Source organism: Cantharellus anzutake (genome assembly GCF_015039405.1).
Source record: "Cantharellus anzutake strain C23 chromosome Unknown EI90scaffold_7, whole genome shotgun sequence".
Lineage (NCBI taxonomy): Eukaryota > Fungi > Basidiomycota > Agaricomycetes > Cantharellales > Hydnaceae > Cantharellus > Cantharellus anzutake.
In genome coordinates, this window is record NW_024066957.1 from 1412181 (window position 1) to 1432187 (window position 20007).

Here is a 20007-nt window from a genome sequence, read left to right on the forward strand (position 1 = left end):
GGTTGACACTGCACCCGTGAATCGTTCTTGAAGGGGGACGGAAAAAAAAAACATGGCAACCACGTTGCAGAAGATAAAAGAGATCGAAGATGAGATGGCAAGTACCAATTTTGCCAATTCTCGAACTATTTTTGAACTGGTGATCTCAGGCGCGAAGTATGTGATGACTTGGAAAGCCGTAACAAATATTCACCTTTTTAACTTCAACAGCTCAAAAGAACAAAGTGAGTCTCAGTCTCGTATTATTATTATCGCACCAAGCTTGATGGGCAAATAGGCTACTAGGTAATCATCAAGCTTGTGGCACAGGAGATGAGTTGAGAGTACGCCCCTTTCAGCTACCATTTAGGTCTATTGAAAGGTATATCAAAATTGTCATGAGTCCTCATATCCTTCCTCACTGAGTCCTGACCTAGCTAAGCTTGCGAAAGCGAGGCGAGAGTTGTTGACTCCATCTGGAGGAAGCGGGGGTGGTGGAGGTATTGGGTTTGATGTTGCTCGGACAGGGATCGCCTCCGTGGGGTTCGTTGGATTTCCGTCCGTAGGGAAGGGAAGTGTGAATGTGAATCCTCTCATTCAATCGTTACCTGACTTCTTTGATTAGTCCACACTTATGACAAAATTGACTGGAACCCACTCAGAAGTGGCTGAGTACGCATTTACGACCCTTACAACGGTTCCAGGGACGCTCAAAGTCCATGGTGCACCGAGTAGGTGTCACTCAAACCTTCGATGGTTCGCGTTACTAACCGCGAGCAGTACAAGTGTTAGATCTTCGTACGTCATGTCTGGGACCTATCATCAGCTTCCCTTCATCGATCCCTTTAGCTGGCATTATCGAGGGCGCCAAAGATGGCCGTGGCCGTGGACGGCAAGTTATTGCCGGTGTGTTGCATCCTCGTAGCTGCACATGCCGCTCAAGCGATCAACGCTTTTCTTTCAGTGGCCAGGACGTGCAATTTGATTTTTATCGTTTTAGATGTCCAAAAACCACTAGGAGATAAAGCAGTGATCGAAGCCGAACTCGAAGGTTTCGGTATTCGGTTGAACAAAAAGCCACCTGCTATCACAGTCAAAAAGAAGGTACTTCCATCCTGTTGGCTGGATCCGGGCCCTTCACGTTTATTTACTAAACAGGACAAAGGCGGAATCAACATCACCAACACGGTGGCCCTGACAAAAATCGATACGGAAGAAGTAAAAGCAGTTCTCAGTGAATACAGGGTGCGCAAACATTCAAGTTCACTGATTTACATGGGTCACGCACACTATTCAGATTGCGAACGCAGATGTGGCGATCCGGCAGCCGGATGCCACCCCAGACGATTTGATAGATGTCGTGGAAGGCAATAGGTAGAACACACATCGTATGAACTTATTGCACGATCTGACAGAATCCATCAGGGTTTACATACCTGCGCTTTATGTGCGTGTTGTGCTTGCGTCAACAGTTCTCTCAATCTTACAGGGACCTTCCTTACTCCTAGGTGTTAAACAAGGTCCATAATTTTTCTTTTTTTTTGGGGACATTATCAATCTCAATCTGCAGATCGACGCGATATCAATTGAAGAGCTGGATATTTTATACAGAATTCCGGACTCTGTGCCTATATCGTCAAAAGAGTGGTGGAACATTGATGAACTTCTCGACATCATGTGGGAGATGCTCGATCTAGTGCGAGTGTTAGTGATGGTGGGGATATCTCTAAGTTCCACCTAACGCTCCATTTCAGGTACACAAAGCCTCGCGGCCAAACACCCGACTACACGGCGCCTGTTGTCTTGCGACGCGGTCGCTCTACCGTTGAGGATTTCTGCAATTCAATTCACAAGGAAATAGCCAAACAATTGAAGTAGTGCGTACCACTAACATACTGCTGCACCCCCACGTTCTGAAATGCCTTTGGATTGTGTTGCAGTGCTACAGTATGGGGTACCAGTGCCAAGCATTCGCGGGGACAGAAAGTTGGACTCGATCATGTGCTTGAAGATGAAGATATAGTGCAGTTGGTCAAGAAGTAGATTGCTGAATTCACAATTGAAGTGTTGCTTGAGATTTCTCATGCACAATGCTCCCTTGGCCGAAGTGGCCGACTGAATGATGCCCTGATCACTGGTTTGAGCGTAGTTCTCGTGAGACGCTGTCCCTGTTCGTTTGGGGTTCCCCTATCGCCACGAGTATTACTTTGGTGGACACGCCACCTATGTGTCCGCACGGACTTGACCGTGCATCCTGCCTTGTGACGCCATCTCAGTTTTTACACGGCCCGGCTGACAGACTTGCGCAACGGACATCCAGCTAGACATTGTTCTAGAACATCTTCAAAACATCCCAGGGTGGGAAAACATGCGCTCGGCTGGTAAACACCCACGATGGAGTTGCAATGTTCCCACAAAACACCTGCCTGTGACCCGGAAAGTTACCACCTACCGTATCTCCTATGCCGTACAAGATTACGTTCCTATCATTCTCTGCATTGAGCTTCTGGAAGCATTGAAGCTAATTGTCAACTCAAGGAACTCCCCGCCACACTAGGTGGCTTACTCACCACCCCTCCCCCCTCTTCCCGGCAATCCCATGACGGAGGTTCTATATCATATCCGTCTCCCCATTGAGATACATAGCCCGTTTACCGCAGCAGGACTGGTTTACTGATCCATTGGGTGTTGCCCCATCCATCCCCAACATACCGTGTGGCCGTCCTTCGGTTTAGTCCTCAGGGATTGAATTAATAGCCATTGTGTCTTATGCGTGACGCATCTAAACTGCTTATTACCCCACACCCCACTTCCCACTTCCCACGTCTAGTTCCTGATTGATGTCCAACTAGGAATCTAGCACCCTATACTGTCAAACACATTATCCTTCTATGGCGTAGGCTGGGCGTTGGCCCCGGCTACCGGAGTCGGCTTAACACGACCGCGCGAGGGGGCTCGGAAAGATGCGAGAACTTCCTTTGTGCACTTCATTCCATTCTTTTGAAGACAAAATGGGCTCCGAACATCTGCCTATGCCCGCCTGAGCTTCGCTATCCTGGATCGCACTCACCATCAGGGGCTTCTAGTGTTCCGATCCCCACATAGAGTTCCAACACGGCATGAAGTTCCGATCCGGGCAACCGGGCGCCCGCGAGGAATTGTCTGTCGGGTCCCATGACGGTACACCCAAATCGCCCTTGGAGCCCAATATGGTCGGCCGCACTAAAAACATGAGCTCAAGGAGTAAGAAAGAACCCCCGGTCATTTGTTCCAATCCACTCTACCAGGGCTCGAGTATATTTTGTGACGCTACAGTACATGCGAGAGAAGAGGAAGTGCACTGTTCACAATTGAGAAAGAACTGGCGCGTGAAATGTAGTACAGAAAAAAAAGGTAGAATGAAAAATGCTTTTGTATTTGCAATGGTGTTGAATGAGAATTGAGATGCTGACAGGAGTCCTCGCATTGCCGCCGTTGTAGAAGAGGGGAGCTCCGGGACCTAAGAAAGGGGAGAGCAGACAAAGAAAGAAGCACCACGGTCGAACGAGGCGTTGTAAGTGCAACAAAAATGAAAATGATAAACCGTACGCATGCAACAGATGAAAGGCATGATGAAAACGTCTTAGAAGCCACAAAAGAGAAACTTTCAGCTCGCGTCGAAAATCCCATGTTTCCCAGTGAGTCACGGTGCTATCCCACGTGCGCAAGACAAACACGGAAAGGGTGTACGAACGTGGACGGGAAGGTCAGAATGCATACGCCAACCCCCGCAGCTCATTCTAAGCGTCGTAGTAGGGCGTATGGTGTAAGGAGCACAAAGAAAGGAAGAAACAATGTGCATGAGACAATACGCGCGTAACTCAACGGGAAGCGGGACGAATACTGAAATGAAAGACGCGTGGTGGTGCGGAGTCGCCCATGCCTCGACGAACGCCCAGATGTTCATAGACAGGTGACGAGGCAAAGGTGTAGGAGACAAACGCAGGAGGGATAAAGAGGAAAGAGGATGGAGCTATAGGCGAGAGAATTGACGACCTGCAGTGTATTAACGCTGGATGAAAAAAGAACTTTCATTCTGTATTTCATGATCGGAAAGCGGAAAGAGGGCCTTGCAACTGGGCGAGCGAGTGGGTGAGAATTACCGTTATCATCAGGCCTTGTGATTAAGAGCCAGGCGTGACGCGGAATGAAAAAGGGGGTTCCTGATAACGGCATATTGCTGTGCGGTTGTTCGTTACTACAAATGGTGAGAGACGTAGTCACAAAGGGCAAAGTATGGCGAAGGGAGGGCTGAACGACTATGTGGGTGAGAGATAGAAGTTCACCGACGAGGTTTCGCCTAAACTGGATTGGAGGGGAATCACAGTCTCCCACTCGATTTGCTTCTGAGATTGGTTGCGCGACGTGATGGTGTGGGAATGACCTAGTCACGGAAGAGGAAGAGGGACTCCAATGGCGATGATGGCATTAAGAAATTTAGAGTGTGTTGAAAATCTGCCGCGCGCAGGCGAGCGAGCGTCAAAATTGGGGGCTTAGTTGCACAGCCCGAAAGAAACGTTTCTCGCAGTAACCATGAACCAATGAGACGACAAATAGCATTCCTTCCAATGTCGTTTGCCGCTCAAGATCCCCTCTTTTTGCTTCCATCTCCGGACGGGCGAAAGGAAATCATAGATGTCAAGAGTGGAGGGATCGACACGCCCCCAGCGACAAGAAGGGCCCCCCAAAGCTAAACTCCAATCTCGATCCTACAGCCAATCTCAAACCCAAGATCCAACCCTCTCCCGAACTCCGAGCCAAAGCCTTCGGCCATCCGCGTTCCACCCACAAAAGCCCCTAGCAACGCCTCGCCTCCTCAAATCCCAAACAGGCGATGAATTGCAAACTCAAGAGGCAAACTGCCGCGGAAATCCCCCGACCTTCCAGGCTCTCTTCACACCGGAATTGTCAATTTGCAGTAACAATCCATAAGAGGAAAAACCTCTCCCAACTCCAACGTCTGCTGAAAATGAGGAAAAAGAGGGACCGTAGTCAGGCGCGTGTTTGCTTTGAACGGCAGCGCAGAAGGGGTGCTGGGTATCCTGCCACAATAAACAGCGTGAACACAGGGAGAACCCCCCAACGGCAGTAAGTTTCAGAATGAGCGAAAGCAAGCACCGCACAGCTCTCCCGCCTTATCTCGAGCAGATTTGCATGCAGATGCAGATCGCCACCCGATGCAAAAGAAGAGAACGAACCGGCCAACCGGTGTTGAACTCTTCTTTACGTACTATTTCAGCGGGAGAACGCTCACCGGTGAACAAACATCTGATCATGGTGGAGTGAAGAGCAATAGCAGCGGGCGAGGACGAGTATGAAGTAAATCCTGGAAAATGAGGGATTTATACGACTTATACGCGTGGCGGCGTGATGTTTCTGGAATGGATTTTGGAAGGCAACGCACGATGCAAAACATCATGATATTCATGATATCACGTACATATGTTCTTCGCGTGTTGAACGGGTAACGCGAGAAGCGAGTTAGGGCCGTTTAAGTTATATGCTTCTTTTGTGTTTGTGTAGTTATCGTGAGGAGAAGGAAATGACGGGAATGTTATGGATAAACGTGTGTTACAAGTCTAGGTCGGAAGACGCGGGACACGGGACGCGCATGGCCGGAGCTGCACCCTCATATTAACATGAATTCAGGAATCGAGACCCCAGTGCACTCTGAGTGTCTATATTTGTGTGTGAGCGGGCGGAGCGGCTTAGATGTTCTACGGGCGGTTTGCTACGGGCGGTTTGAGAGCGAATCGGGGAAGCAGTTTAGAATGCGGGGGCCCTGGATGAGGCACTTGTGGGAAATTGTGATCCGAATCCTATAGCTGGTCTGAGGAAAGATGTAGCGGAGCTCGCAGTTGTAGCTTGCGTACTTTTGAGCGTAGCGAGGTAGAATGGATCGGATGTTGCGAAAGCGCTTTGATGAGAAGTAGGCGTTGATTGCAGGTGTGCAGATGTTAAACGAGTGAAGGATGGATTAGGGGTTGAAGGGATGTAATGATGCTGTTGCTGATGGTTGTAATAAGATTGAGGATGAGGCAGTTGTTGTTGATGCTGTTGTGCCTCGCATGTATCATACTCGCCATCCATCGCATCGCCGTTACCCAATTCTTCCTCCACCTCGTCCATTTCATCCCAATCTGACTGGCTAATACTTCCCATGTTCATGATGCTGCCGCTTCTGTTGCGTACACCGGCAGCGGGAGCTGCGCCCCGCGTCCGGCTGGTACTGCGGCTTCGGCCACCCAAACTCGGATGGAAAGGAGAGCTCTGAGCCGTGGAAAGCTGGTCCCGTGCATTCAGCGTGAGTGTCTGAGTTGGCGTAGAGACTGGAGTGGTATGGGTCACGGCGGTACCGGCGTTGGGAGAGCTGTAGTGGTGGGACGAAATATGAATGGCCACGCCCGAATGCTGAGGGGGTTGTTGAGAATGATACGGGTGATTATAGGGGGTTTGGAGGGGCGAGGGAGTGGATGCAGTCATTGCTGCTGGGTTGTATGCTGGCAACGAATGCCGCAACTGGGCCTGGCAGAATGTGAGAGTCAGTGCACCAGTTCTTCATTTCACGGCTTGAGAACGCCACTGTAGCCCTCATTTCGAAAGGCTCGCCCACGCACCTGTAGGTTGGCCAAGTCAATCTGTTCTTGTCCGATATGTTGGCAGGAGAAAGAGGCGACGAGATCGTCCACTTCGATTCTGCTCATGGTGTAAGACTTGGTAGCTCTTGGCAATGTAAGCGTCAAGGCGACTATTATTGTGTGTGAGTCTGCAAGGGCAAGTCAGAGAGGAGGAAGAGAGGAGAGCGGAAGGAAGGAGAGACATTGCGGGCCATGGGGATTATATTTGTACATTCGCGGCGAATTTTTGCGGAGTGTATTGTAAAGGGAAATCCCATTGAATTTTTATTTTGTGCAAGTCAGAATTGTTTTAACGAGTAAAAAACGTCCGTGGCAGATCGATCGCTCCTGTTTATCTCTCTAACGCCTTCACTCTTTTGGTTGCATCGCTCAAAAGGGAGGTTGCGGTCCGAATGGTCGAGCCAGCCTCACACTTCCGGACACCAAGCTGATAATCCCAAATCAGTAATGTCACCCTCATCTCACCGTCAGACCCTGTGCACGACCGCTCACACACACCACTTTCGTGCATGGGTCCCAGCGGTCACCGGCCTGTTCTCCGCACCGCTCCTCCATGTGGTTTCGCGTTCCAATTCTCCTGCCCTCCCGGATCCGAATACCCGCGAATAGAGGTTCACCGCCTTCCGCTTATAGCCGGCCCGAAGCGCCATTCGCTCAAGCGCCCCGTTCAATCCGCTTAAGCGCCAGTCTCCTTTGGAAATGTATTCTCTCCTTATCTATTGCAAATTGGCCTCAGACAAAAGCACTTTTAGGCGACAATCGCCACCGTAAACGCTGTTGGGACCTCAGGGGCACCAGATATATCATAACTCTTGTGTTGGAAATGGTGATTACTTATTTCCAGTGCACAATTTGAGGCCCTTTCTCAAGGAAACTATCTGCTGTGGCCAATCAAGCTGTCTGCCACGCAAAATGTTTCCAGTCATAGCTCTTCCATATCTATTTGCTCGAAAAAATGACTCTGTATACCGTATTGCTTCACCCGTACATTTCTTCTTCCACACAGCCTAGTTCCAGCACACCGATGCCTGCCCACGCACCCCTTTCTTCCCGACAACCCGATACTCACACCGAATCCTACCGAGTCCTGGTCTTTCCATACGGATATATCCCATCAAGCCACGACTTGATGTATGCGCACATCCCGCAATTGATGGATACCGGTACCGCCTTGCGATCACACTCGTTCATTGAACGCTGCCTCTCCACTGTATGACCCACAATCTCACGACTGGGAACCAGGATGCGACGTTTCTGCACTCCAGACGGGCAGCATTGTGGTTTTAGACAATACCACCCCCTTCCGAGTCGAGCCGTCGAAGCACTCATCCCGCACCCTGCACAATAATATATAGTACTAGCACTTCCTTATTCCCGAAGATCATGGGTTGCAGCAGCAGCAGCCGTTGTTGTGTTGGTCTTGTGCATCTTGCATAGACTTGTAGCTTGCTTCTGGTTTTAGCGTCAAATCGTGAAGGCCCGGTCAGCTTCTTTCCAGCTTCATAGTGCTGTGGCAACAATGCACCCGGAAAATCTCCGATACTCGGCACCCCGCTTTCACTGCCCTTCTGCTCGACGGTGCAGTATCAAATACCATCACTGGCGGCTCGGCCCAACATAAGGCGGCCTTACGTGCCCTTTAAGCATTCGTCCATCAGTATCAATGTCATGATATTGTAACAAGAACCAGGGCTTCGGACGTAGAAGATGAAAGTCGATGAAAAGCGGGGATATGGAATATCGATATACCTAATTCCCCGTCCGCACTCGTCTATATCTATATCTCGATGCTTGATCGCTAGGGTTCCACAGATCCAGCGAATGTGTGCAACGATCAGTGCATTCATTCCCTACCACGCATGAGCTGGTTACGAAGACCTAGAACCCTGCCATTGTCTATTGAATCAAAAGCGAACATACATGATCCTGTCGTAGTAGGATCAGGCTGCTTCAGTTTGTAGTATATTGCTGGCTTAGCGCGTAGCGGCATATTGGACGCGACTCACTTCCTGTAGGAAGCCCATGTAGTTTGACGTGTATATACCGTATCTAGGTCGGTCGGCTAGTCTGAGAAGCTCCAGTTATTCGTGGCAGGTGCTCTTTCCCTTACCCTTCCGGCCCACGCAAGCGTACATATGTTCTTTACTGATTAGAATTCAGCAGCATGGGAAGCGAAAAGGCACCTAGAACTGTTTTGTATATCGGCCCCTGATCTATAAGCTGAGATAACGGTTCGTACAGTTTTCCGGCCTATGGCTAACTTCGTCTGAGTGGTATGCCGCTGATATTGCCAGCCAAGTCAGGAAGCGGTGAGGAGTTGCTGTGATTGATCGAGCTGGACAAGGGTGTACTTGCTCGATCGCAGCCCATCAATGAGAAATTAGGGTCGTGCGGTATCATCAATTATGAATGGCCAGTTATATACCGGCGGGTCACCTGTGTGTGGGGATGTGCGTTGATCAGGGTGATCTGGGTCCTAGATGCTGGGTCTTGGTCTCTGGAAGTATGGAAGTAGAAGCACTGGCTAATATGTACGTATTGTGCATTTGTGCAGAATAGGCCGGGATGGTGTACATTTCGCTGGGAGCAAGTGTTTTGGGCGAAGGGTACGGATCGATCAGATTCGGACGGGAAGTGAACTAGATGTGTATGTATGCATGGAAGCCGGGGGGAAGGCACGTATCGGTCTGGATTCATGGAGATGTTCGATAGCTGAACGTTGACTTATGGAGCGAATCTTGTTGCGACGTTCGAGTTGCAGGTACATGAGCCACTTGTAGCGAAACCGGGTGATAGCTACTCCTAGATTTTGGGATCCTATCCAACGATAGGATGGAACATTCGACTTTGTGACCCAGCACCTACCTTGCGTGTGTACAGGGCAATGTTGCGGCCGTAACATCATTTTGATGATTGAACTAATTACTCGATAGCAACGGTGTGTTAGCCCCTTTATCCAATTCCCCTGTCGAAAGATTTAGCACTTGAACGCTCTATGACTCAGAAAGCAGTTTCAGCACTGCCACAGAACGCTTGCACATGCAGTTGAAAGTTGCTTCGGACCTGTTCGGACCGCAAAGGTGCAGCAGCCAATACTTCGCTGCTGAGTTGTGGCGAGCATTACTAGACTACATTGTGCCTGCAGTCGGATCGGTAGCGTAAAGGACGCATAAAAATTAACGTTCTACTTATGGCTAGCTCAGGATACCTTGCGAACTTGCGATTCTCTGGAGGACTTGTGTTTTTCTCAAACTGTCCAACTCTGGGTCAGACACGCCACTTTGAGACACGAGAAGGGACCCAGGTGGACCCTAGCCTGCGATTGATCTCTGTGTGCAGCACCCCATCATTCGTACTTCGCACCTGCATCGTGTGAGTGGTGTTGAAAAGCAAGGATCAATGCTGCTCTACCGTGTCAAACTCACATGGTTTTACTTTTCTCCTGATTGCTGGTACTGGTGCTACGCCCCTATATGTCAAATTGACGTCTGGGGGAATAAGTCGGTGTGTCGATGCCGCGTGGGTGGGACGGCGACTATTCGGGTCTGAGAGTTACTATCGGATGTTCTCATCGTTGGTTGGGTACGTTTGTATCATTACGCCGCCAGCTCTTTAGACTTTGTGGGGAAGTAATACGCTGATTCCCACATTTGCATTATGCGTGTTGCTACTCTCAACATTCGATACTCGCTTTTCCCAACTCAAATTAACTCTTAAATACTCCTGCAACAATTCTGTGATATTGGTTGGTGGTCACATCTCCAAACAGGTTGGCACCCCCTTCAGGGATCGGTCTTCCGCCGCACTTCACGTACCTTCGCCTTCACACGACGATTGTTTGGCGTGCTGCCTTTGTTGATAGCTGCATTCAAGACGCCACCAATAACGACACCACAACGGCTGCGAACATCACATGTATTATGCCCAACATTATGTGCATCGCCTTCCGGCTCATTGAGCACTTTATATCTCCAACGATCAGGGCTGAAATCGGTTCTACGTTCCGCTGTTACCTTGACGTCTCAGTGTAGATCGCATAACCATATTGCAATCACGCAACCACCACTTCCAATGATGATACCATCGAGAAGGATTTCCGCCGGATCATTTGTCCATCCGCCTGCGCTCCCCGAAACGCATGCGGGGAGGGATACGATTTTTGCGCTCGCTACGCCTCCTGGCCGCGGTGGGATCGGCGTGATACGCGTTTCGGGTCCGCATGCTTTGGATGCATGGAAGAGAGTTGTGAGAAGGGTAGGAAAAGGAAGGGGGGACGGAAAGGAATACGGAAATGAGTGTGTGAGAGCGGGAGAAATGGTTAGGTGCGAGGTTGTGCATCCCCGGACGGGTGAAGTGTTAGATGATGGGATGGCAGTTTTCTTTCATGGTGCGTTTTACAGGCGAAGCATTACTTGATCTCATTTTTTTTGATGCCCTCTCACTTCACACTCGTAACGAATCGTTGATCCGTTCAATCCCATATTTTTCGTTCTGCATTTTCAATCCAAGCCAGCCCCACATTCGTACACGTCCCTTCCGACGTTTGAACTTCACACCCACTCAGGCTCGGCTTTAATCACCTCAATTCTTCGTGCTCTTTCAACTCTACCAAGGCTTCGACCCGCTGAACCGGGAGAATTCACGTTATGGGCATTCAAGCATGGGAAGATGGATTTAACACAGGCTGAAGCTGTGAGAGACCTCATTGATGCTGAAACGGAGATTCAGAGGAAAGTTGCTAGATGGGGTGTTGAGGTGAGTTGGGTGGATTAGAAGCCGTTTGATTCGGAAGATGGTTGTTCAGAGCTCAGAGTGGGTTGTCCTGGGAATGACATCTGACTTCTAATTGTCCTATGATTAGGGCGCTGTGAAGAAGAGGTATGAGAAGTTAAGAAAGGATATTATTGGGTGTCTTGCTTTGGTTGAAGCGCTCATTGATTTCGGGGAAGGAGAGGATATCGAAGAGGGTGTCTATGACGTGGGTAAGAGTGGTTTCAACTAATCCTCCACTCATCGCCCATTCACATAATGACACTGATACTCGTCTCGATTGGGACAGCACGAGCTAAGGCCTTAGAGTTGCGCGATACAATAGCAAGGTATCTTTCCGACAATAGAGGCGGCGAAATTATACGAAGAGGCATACGCTTGGCTATTTTCGGACCGCCCAATGCTGGGAAGAGCAGCCTTCTTAACTTCCTCGGTGCGTCTAACTCATCCTTCGTTAGGCCCACCTGATTCCCAGTTCGTGATTCTCGCACGTCCCAATAATCACGCTTTTTCCCCTCTTCATTTAGCGCAGAGACAGGCGGCCATCGTCACTCCGTTGCCAGGCACAACGCGGGACGTCCTTGAGATCTCACTGGATATAGGTGGAATGCCCGTCATTGCATTCGATACGGCTGGATTGAGGAGTGGCGCAGAAACGGAAGATGTTATTGAGAGGATTGGAATTCAGCGAGCGAGTGAAGTGTGAGTTGTATGCATATCATTACATACTAATTTATACAGTTATTGATTCCGTTCTCGGGCTATATTTCCATTTCTTCGCGTGATGACTTGGGAATTTTTATTTTGGTTCCTAATCTCCCCTCTTCCCCGCGTCGGCCGGTCCGTCGGTTGATCGGTTGGTCGGCCTGTTGACCGATGATAAATTCATCGGATGCCTGCCTGTCCGTATCATTGGGCTTCGCAGGATTGAGAGCGCCGACGTGAAACTCTGTCTTCTCTCGTTGCCCGACTTACTATCCTTTTCTTCATCGGTGACGCTAGATTCTCAAGCAATGGTCGGAGACAGGTCACCGTCGACACGAATCCCTCCAGATGTCGCAGCGCATATCGACAATAACACATTGATTTTGATAAATAAACGAGATCTTGCTCCAAGCTTTCCACTTTCATTTTCATCCCCGACTACCCCTACTCAACCCTATCTCCCGAGTGGGCTGACTGCGAATATGAACATAAATCCCGGACGCGTGTGGACGGCGAGCGTGTTGAACAATGATGGAGTGGATGCTTTCTTAAGTGACATGGTAGAGGTTTTGAAGGAGCGGTAAGTGTTTGCATGCATTTCGTTCTTTTTTTTTTTTCGCTGGGGTGGGAAAGGCGAAATCGCCTGGCGTCATTCGCCAATGTCCTACTTCTTTATCTCATGCATTGAATTTCGGAGGAGGAACGCCAGTGCCCATTCCGCTCCAACCTAATCCATTTCGGGTAAAATTTATTTTGCCCAAAACCATATTTTATCATTCGGCCTTCCTCCGTTTTGGGGTTGGTTGACTTCGAATAGGTTGGATTGGATTTGGACTGGCCGACGCTGATGCGTGACAGAATTGTTTCCCATCGAATGCGATTCCGTCGGACCGATGATGATGGATATTAATTCGGTTTCTTAACAAGGTTTGGGTTCGCGAAGGGTGAAGATCCCGGGGTTACTCCTTTCTCTACCACCAGTACTGGTGGTGGTGAGAGCGATACGCTACTCATTACTCACGAACGACATCGTAAACATTTGGAGAATGCCCTTGCTCACTTGGAATCTTTTCTTGCATTTGGTGAGTTTCCGGTTTTGGTTCCCTTGTGATTTGTATACCCTTTCGAATACACCGTACTGCACACCATTTGAGTCGGCAGTACTTCGCAATCCATTATTATAATGACGGTTGGTTTGTTGATTGGGTGGCCTTGATAGTCCTCAATCCCTTATGTTTGGTTCTCTGCCCGTTCATTCATCTAACTAACCCGCTATTCTCTGCGCTCCCCCACTTTCTCTCACGTCTGCATGCATGCTACTGCACTTCACATTCACCCCGTGACACGTGCCCCCTCTCCTGGAAAATGCATGACCTTCGTTGGGATGCGACGGATGGCGCATATATCGGCATTTGACATTGACCAATTGCGGGAAATTGGGTGAATTCGTGGATCGACGATGGACTGGCCTCATTCGTACCACCCACTACCCAGGCCCAAATGATATCGTGTTGGGGGCGGAGGAGTTAAGATATGCAAGTAGGGAAATTGGACGGATAAGTGGTGTGATTGATGTCGAGGATATTTTGGACAGTATTTTTCAGGATTTTTGTATTGGAAAATAGAAATATTGTTGCGACCTCTGATGCGCGCGGGATCATGATCAAATTCCAGTGCGAGCACCGCAAAGAAGCACGTTGGTGAGTGGACCAGGGTCTGGGATGCTTTACCAGCTAAGACGGGAGCCTAGTCTCATGGAGGATTGTGCTTGGAAGGAACGGAGGTCAAATAAGCGCTCGTTCGTGTTCGGTGGGAATTGAGCGAAAAAAGCTTGTTTCAAGCGTGTGAATTGATAATGCCCGAATTTGTATTGATTACATCAGTATTGGAGTGTTGCCCATGAGACAATTCAATTCAGATCCGGCCTTCGGGCGTCATTGGGCAAGACTTGAACTGAGAGACGACTTCAAGACACTCCTCCTTGGTCTTCTTCCTCTCATCTTCATCTTCATCTTCATCTTCAACTTGACTTCTGAGATTTTCCGTTTTGCACGACGCCGACGTGTGTTGCAATCCCATTCGACTTTTCCTTGCCGCACGTTTCTACCCTCCTCGTCATGCCAAAACCAACACTCAAACAACGAATATTACGCCAGCCAACGAAGAGTTATGTGGCCGAAGCAGAAGGTCTATCGATCAGCGGCGTTAACTACCCATACTACACCTATGCTCAAGCTGGAATCACTTCGAATTCAAGTCTTCCGACGCGTTCCTCACATGCACATACACGTCGACCGGAGTATTATTCGGCTTATAAGGAAATGGCTGCGGCGGCAGGAGTTGATGTTACTCATACCCTTACCATTTCAGGGCAACCTGAAGAAGACGCAAACGGGGACATCGTAGACGCCTTGATGAGCGGTAACCATTGCTATCATGACAGTTACCCTAAGACGGCGATGAAATCGAGGAAGAAGCGGCATCGCCCACTGCAGCAACAGCGCGTTGTTGCGCGGAATGCAGAGGGAGGGAATGTAGTGAATGCTTGGAAGCCGCTGCCGAGTATTATCGAATTCCCCTCAATGGAGGCCAAATCGAAAGGATCCACCCTAACCAATCCAATGCCTGAACAGGAACAGGAGCAGCAATATGAACAATTGCCACAAGCAGCACCACAGCTTGCAGGACACGGGTCTGCTCGTCCAAATGCGGGATTTTACGTCAATGACAATGACAGAGGAGATACATTCGCTATTTCATTTGCCATGAGCGATAAAATTAGTGGTGAGCATCAGTCGCACCACATTGTTGACGGATGCCAGATGGAAGAGGAGACCCTGCACACGTTCAGGCTCGGAGTCGAAGCACTAGTCAGGGTGAAGGTGAATCTGACCGTCATCTGCCCAACCCGCCTCGGCTTTACGCGGGGAACGATAAGACTATTCATAACTCGTTTTGTCCTCCCGCTTTTCCCTTTACCTGTGCTAATACTGTCATCGAATCACTCTCAGGTTCTTCGGTTCATCCTACCACATTTCATCAACAGCTGCCTGACCCACAGCACCAACATGAAATATCATCACTCGGGTCTTTTCCGCAGCACTCATTAAATCCTTCACCTTCTCTCCCTGACGTTACTCCGTGCAGGGAAATACCCCCAACGTCCCAAAGTGACGCGCCCACTCCTGCTCTCATCGAGCCCTGTCCTTCACCTCGACCTCTTGGCAGTAGTCCCGCGGCCGTTCCTTGTACGTATTGTCAGCTTAGTCATCATGCGCTAACTTTGAACTAATAGTGATTGCACGTTTCTGCTCCATGTATCACCCGATTTTCTTCTTGTTGCCCTTGTTTTTAGTTTGGCTCCCCTCAGTTTCTCCGGCAGCTTCCTCCCCTTCCTCCGTCTCCAGTGCTCTTGGGAGCGATTCTGACTCTACTGCGTACTTCACCCCACCCGGGACGCCTGCTGCTGTCTCTAGCTCTACACTCAACGAGGACCACGTAAGCCAGGCACTGGACCAAGCGCGCAGCGACATCAATAACGTCACTGCTGACACTGCGTGTTCCACAGAGAACGACAACGACACTATGTTCTCCGGACGTGCTTATCCGTATGCACACACCCATAAAACGCGGTTAACGGGTGGAGGGGGTAAGGGCGTACTTACGTCTACGTCCATGACTATTGCTGCAAGTACACTAGTGCTTCCACCTGTCCCTATCACGGCCTCACTACTGTCTGATGAGATGACCGCTCGGTTGCTCTCCCAGTCCCACGCCTCTCAATCCCAATCTCAAGAACAACAAGGTCAATCAGATTCCCACACTCCTGCCTTCGAACAACCTACGCCGACGCCGACGCCGACGCCAAGCGTTAGTTTGCCTGCTGTCACGTTACATGGGGCTGGATTGCAGGAGTTGTTATCGTTAGAGTTGGGGTTTTCGAGAAGCGATGGTGAGGGCGATGACGAAGACGACGGGGTGACGATGTATTCCTGGTATTCTGGGGCGAGATCGAATGTATCGTCCGTGTCGGATGGGGATGTCAGTGGTCTGACGCATTTGACCGTCCCATCCAGCAAGAGCTCTGGGAGTGGGAGTGTGAAGAGTTTTGGAAGTGCGGGAGGTAAAGAGAAAAATGAAGAGGGGGAGTTGAAGTATCTGGAGACGGGAACGGGGCCCAGTGAGACGCGACCGAGTCTGAGTGAAAGTCTTCCCTTGGGATCTGGTGTGGATGGGGCGAGCAGATACCCTTCTACGGGTATGGTTCTACCTTCTGCGTCTGCATCCACCTCTGGTCCGTCCTCTTCATCATCTAGTGTCCCCTCTTTGCCACCATCCTTGAATCCTCCACTCCGTGAAGACCCCTACCGTGACTGCCACGGCATCTTCCACAACCTCATCAAAGTCAAAATTAACCAAGAAGAAAAGTTCTTCCACTGCTGCTGCTACACCTCCGTCCCTGTTTAAGGGTGCTAAATGGGCCAAGGATGTTAGGTGGCTTGTTCCGCTTGATAGTTCAGATTGGAAAGGGTATTCATTCCACTCCTCTTCATCACTGCCTTCCATCACTGCCTCGTCTTCATCGCAAACTAGTCGGAGTGTACTTCACGATCGTGGAACCACTGATGGACTCGGCAGTGGGAGGGGCAAGAGACGTCACCGTCACAGGAGCAGCATTTCCGAGTCGAAACTTCTAGAAAAGATGAGTTTTATACTAGAAGAAGTCGAGGAGGAAGCGGGGGAAGACGAAGGGAGTGAGAGCGGCGGGAGTGGTAGTGGGAATAGCGCAAGTACCGGTCGTACGGTTGGTTCTGCCAATTCTGGTCCTTCATCAGAGACGTTGCATGTGCCTTCCCAGGTGCAGCAAAGGCCCACGCCTATGTCTGCGTTAAGTCGCGCCAGGACGGCTTCCGCCCCAACAGATGCATTGTCCATGAGGACCGCGAGTGGATCGGGGTCAGGATCCATTCTGAGAAGGGGTTATGTGGCTGGTACGGGCTCGAGAACGGCAAGTATTTATTCCGGGGTCAGTGGTACGAGCAGCTCGAGACATAGTTTTAACTCGTATCAGACTTCGGGGAGAAGGGTCCTTATTCCATCCCCGTTACCCGGGATAAATGGGCAGTCACATATCTTATCCGCCTCCTCTGCCTCCCTTCCAACTCGTTCCTCAACACCACACTCTTCGTTGCCCAACGGTTCGTTGACGGCGTCGTCGGTATATTCGCCTTCAGCCTTTGGGGGTATATATCGTGCGTATAGCTCGCTAGTCTTGCCCAGAGCTGCGTTCACGCCGTCAAAGCATCCGGACAGGGTTAGCAGCCAAATCGACATTACAAAAAGTGGGTTAGCGCAGACCAGCATGGCTACGGTAGAGGTTAGACGCGGCGCTGCCGAAGCCCTATTGAGAGGTAGTGTTGGTAGCGGTGGCACCAAAGGAGGGTTGGTCGGACTGACGAGATTGAGTGTATTTGGTGGATTGGGTAGTTTGAATGGGAAGGGAAATAGGATGAGTGGTTTGTTTAGCAGCAGCTCGTCTGGTGGGGGCATTCGTGGTCGTACTATGAAGATTGGTGGCGGTGGGAGTGGAGGCCGGGCATCGAGGAGCTTAGAGATGCCGGGACACTTGAGAGAGAAATTGAAAATGGATTCTCCAAGTCCATTGGCTTTTTCCGTTCATACGCCCCCACCAAATAAGTTGACGAGTGGGCAGGTGCTTGTGCAGGTGTTTATGGTTGGGTTGGATTGGCTGGACGCGCTTGTTGTTAAGGAGAAGGTTGAAGGGAGTGGTGGAGGGGATGTTGGGGGAGGGAGGGGGGAGGGCTGTGGGTTTGTACCAGGCAGGAGCTTTGTTGGGAGGACGGTTGAAGTTGGGTTCGAGGTTAGGAATGTGTGCAAAGGCGATTGGGTGTTCGGGTTGCTCGATCTTGGCAAGGTGGGTATTCCCTTTTCGTTGGGTTCGGCGCCAGGCGACTGATCGTTTTACTGCACTTTTCCCCCGTTTCTTGTCTTTGTTTCTGTTTGATGATGGCTTACTCGAACGGGATTATCAGTGCGGCGCACTGGCAGAATTCATCATCGTGGACAGACGGCGCGTCCACCGGGCGCCAAACTTAATGCATAGCGATCTTCACCTCGAACAAGTGGCGTCTCTTCCTTTATCAGGCGTACCTACGCATCGGGCCATACGAACATTACCCAATGTAGTGAAGGGGAAAAAAGCACTTGTATTAAATGCACACGATGGCGCAGGGGCGTTGATGGTGCAGGTGCTATGTTCGCACGATGTTATTGTCACGGCCCAAGTTCCTGCAGGCAGCGGTGTTGGGTTGCGAGCATTAGGTTCAATGCAGAATGGGAGGGGTGGGAAGGGCAACGCGACATCTTCGAGTAAAAGCGAGGGCCATCAGGTTGAGGAGGTAGAGCAAAGTGAAGAGGAAGAGGAGGGAGAAAAAATCTCGACGTTTGAGGAGAGAGCAAAAATGTATGGAGCGTCGAGAGTAATGGTCGGTGATCCGCTTGTGGTGATTGCGGAGTGTAAGGAGGGGGAGTTCGATTATGTTTTGGATACTGTTGGTGGGAAGAGGATATGGGAAGCTTCAGGATGGGTTTTGAAGAGTGGCGGCCAGGTACGTTTATTCCTTTGCTTTCCGTTTTTTTGCTTGAATAACAAATCCGTTGAATCAACCTGGCAGTTTACTACGCTCGTCGGCGATGCGCCTGATATCGTCCCCTACACCAGCTCAAACTTCAAATCTAACCTCCGTTCGATTCAGGGTGCGCTCAAGAGGAAGAAAGGTTATGAATGGGTGATGCCCAATGCGGAGTTGGATACGGAAGGGGAAGATGTAAGGGATGCGTTGGGGAGCGTGGCGAAGATGGCTGAGGCTGGGTTGATGGTGCCTTGGTGTAAGCAGGGCGTTAAGTTTGAAAGGACTGCGGATGTATTTGGTGAAGGCGTTTCCGCGAGGCTATTTGAAGGTGGGGGCGTTGTGGTTAGCAAGATTATTGGCTGAGAGGGGTCTTTTTCCCAATCTCTAACCATACCGACCCCACAAATTCAGCCTGAAAAGAACCCCCTCATTCCCTTCACCCTCCGGTTTTCCATCATTGTGTTTCTCTTCCATCCCTATCTTCGTCCGCCAGTATATTCGCCTCCCCACTCTTCAGTTCAATTACCCGGATTCGCTTTCCCTCAGGATTTTTCCAGGTTGACTTTCGGAAACAAGCATCTCCCTCAGGCGCGCTGGCGTTGCCATGTGTGTTCATCAACTTGACCCCATCTTTCCTGATTGCTACTTTATTTTTTATGGACTTTTCACACCTGTTTTCGTCTCATCACCACACACATGGCGTGGATTCTACCCCTTATCGTGTCTCCCCTCTCCACTGCGTTTCCAAAGTTTGCATCGTCACGGACTGATCTGCATTGTTTACTGTTTTCGAAGATGGACTTCCTCATTCATGTCCCCTTGTCCTTGTTTCATGACCCACGTACTTTCACCTTCACTCTTTGCGTTTCTGCTCTTTGTTTTTCTCGACCTCAACTACATAGATGATATGTACCACATTTGTTTTAGATGGATCGTGATGCCCGATAATGAAAAAAGGTTGGACCCTTGACTCGTTCTTGTGTTTCATCCATTATGGTGAAAGTGTTGCGTTCAACAAGGGATTCCTGAATGTGAAGTCCGGGAAATGGGAGTGTCCGTCATTGTTGGAATACGAGTCACATGATTAGATTGAACCGGAATATCCGAGAATATTCTAGGGGTTACTAGGCGCCTGCGTAAGCGCTGGGCATAGAAGAGCCTGGAATGTTATTCAGGAGTATAAATATGGGTGCTTTAGCACCGTATGTTCTTTAGTTAGTTAC

General features: G+C 49.9%; 5 protein-coding genes across 5 annotated transcripts; 4 read left to right on the forward strand and 1 right to left on the reverse strand.

Moving 5' to 3' along the window:
- Window positions 1-52: 52 nt before the first annotated feature.
- On the forward strand, window positions 53-2071 carry EI90DRAFT_3279493 (developmentally regulated GTP binding protein 1; the record flags this gene model as incomplete). The annotated part of the gene is made up of 14 exons (XM_039066679.1): window positions 53-101; window positions 211-224; window positions 325-361; window positions 417-556; window positions 605-710; window positions 760-777; window positions 829-885; window positions 944-1083; window positions 1138-1224; window positions 1277-1353; window positions 1405-1426; window positions 1550-1683; window positions 1734-1856; window positions 1920-2071. The coding sequence occupies 14 exons, from the start codon at window positions 53-55 to the stop codon at window positions 2020-2022; spliced, it is 1107 nt and encodes a 368-aa protein (XP_038920969.1). The 3' UTR covers window positions 2023-2071.
- A 3713-nt stretch (window positions 2072-5784) lies between these two features.
- Window positions 5785-6722, reverse strand: EI90DRAFT_3118183 (uncharacterized protein; the record flags this gene model as incomplete). The annotated part of the gene is made up of 2 exons (XM_039063070.1): window positions 5785-6543; window positions 6636-6722. 2 exons carry the CDS (start codon window positions 6720-6722, stop codon window positions 5785-5787), a joined length of 846 nt encoding a protein of 281 aa, XP_038920970.1.
- Window positions 6723-10730: 4008 nt separating this feature from the next.
- EI90DRAFT_2908566 (uncharacterized protein) lies at window positions 10731-13756 on the forward strand (the record flags this gene model as incomplete). The annotated part of the gene is made up of 8 exons (XM_039054335.1): window positions 10731-11043; window positions 11170-11411; window positions 11518-11638; window positions 11716-11859; window positions 11954-12128; window positions 12352-12711; window positions 13059-13213; window positions 13626-13756. The coding sequence occupies 8 exons, from the start codon at window positions 10731-10733 to the stop codon at window positions 13754-13756; spliced, it is 1641 nt and encodes a 546-aa protein (XP_038920971.1).
- A 272-nt stretch (window positions 13757-14028) lies between these two features.
- EI90DRAFT_3040300 (uncharacterized protein) lies at window positions 14029-15880 on the forward strand. Its single transcript, XM_039059008.1, has 5 exons — window positions 14029-14976; window positions 14997-15013; window positions 15143-15379; window positions 15502-15599; window positions 15700-15880. The coding sequence occupies exons 1-5, from the start codon at window positions 14249-14251 to the stop codon at window positions 15766-15768; spliced, it is 1149 nt and encodes a 382-aa protein (XP_038920972.1). The 5' UTR covers window positions 14029-14248; the 3' UTR covers window positions 15769-15880.
- An 836-nt stretch (window positions 15881-16716) lies between these two features.
- EI90DRAFT_2457861 (uncharacterized protein) lies at window positions 16717-19268 on the forward strand. Its single transcript, XM_039053057.1, has 4 exons — window positions 16717-16935; window positions 16990-18066; window positions 18185-18760; window positions 18827-19268. Exons 1-4 carry the CDS (start codon window positions 16834-16836, stop codon window positions 19145-19147), a joined length of 2076 nt encoding a protein of 691 aa, XP_038920973.1. The 5' UTR covers window positions 16717-16833; the 3' UTR covers window positions 19148-19268.
- The last annotated feature ends 739 nt before the right edge of the window (window positions 19269-20007 follow it).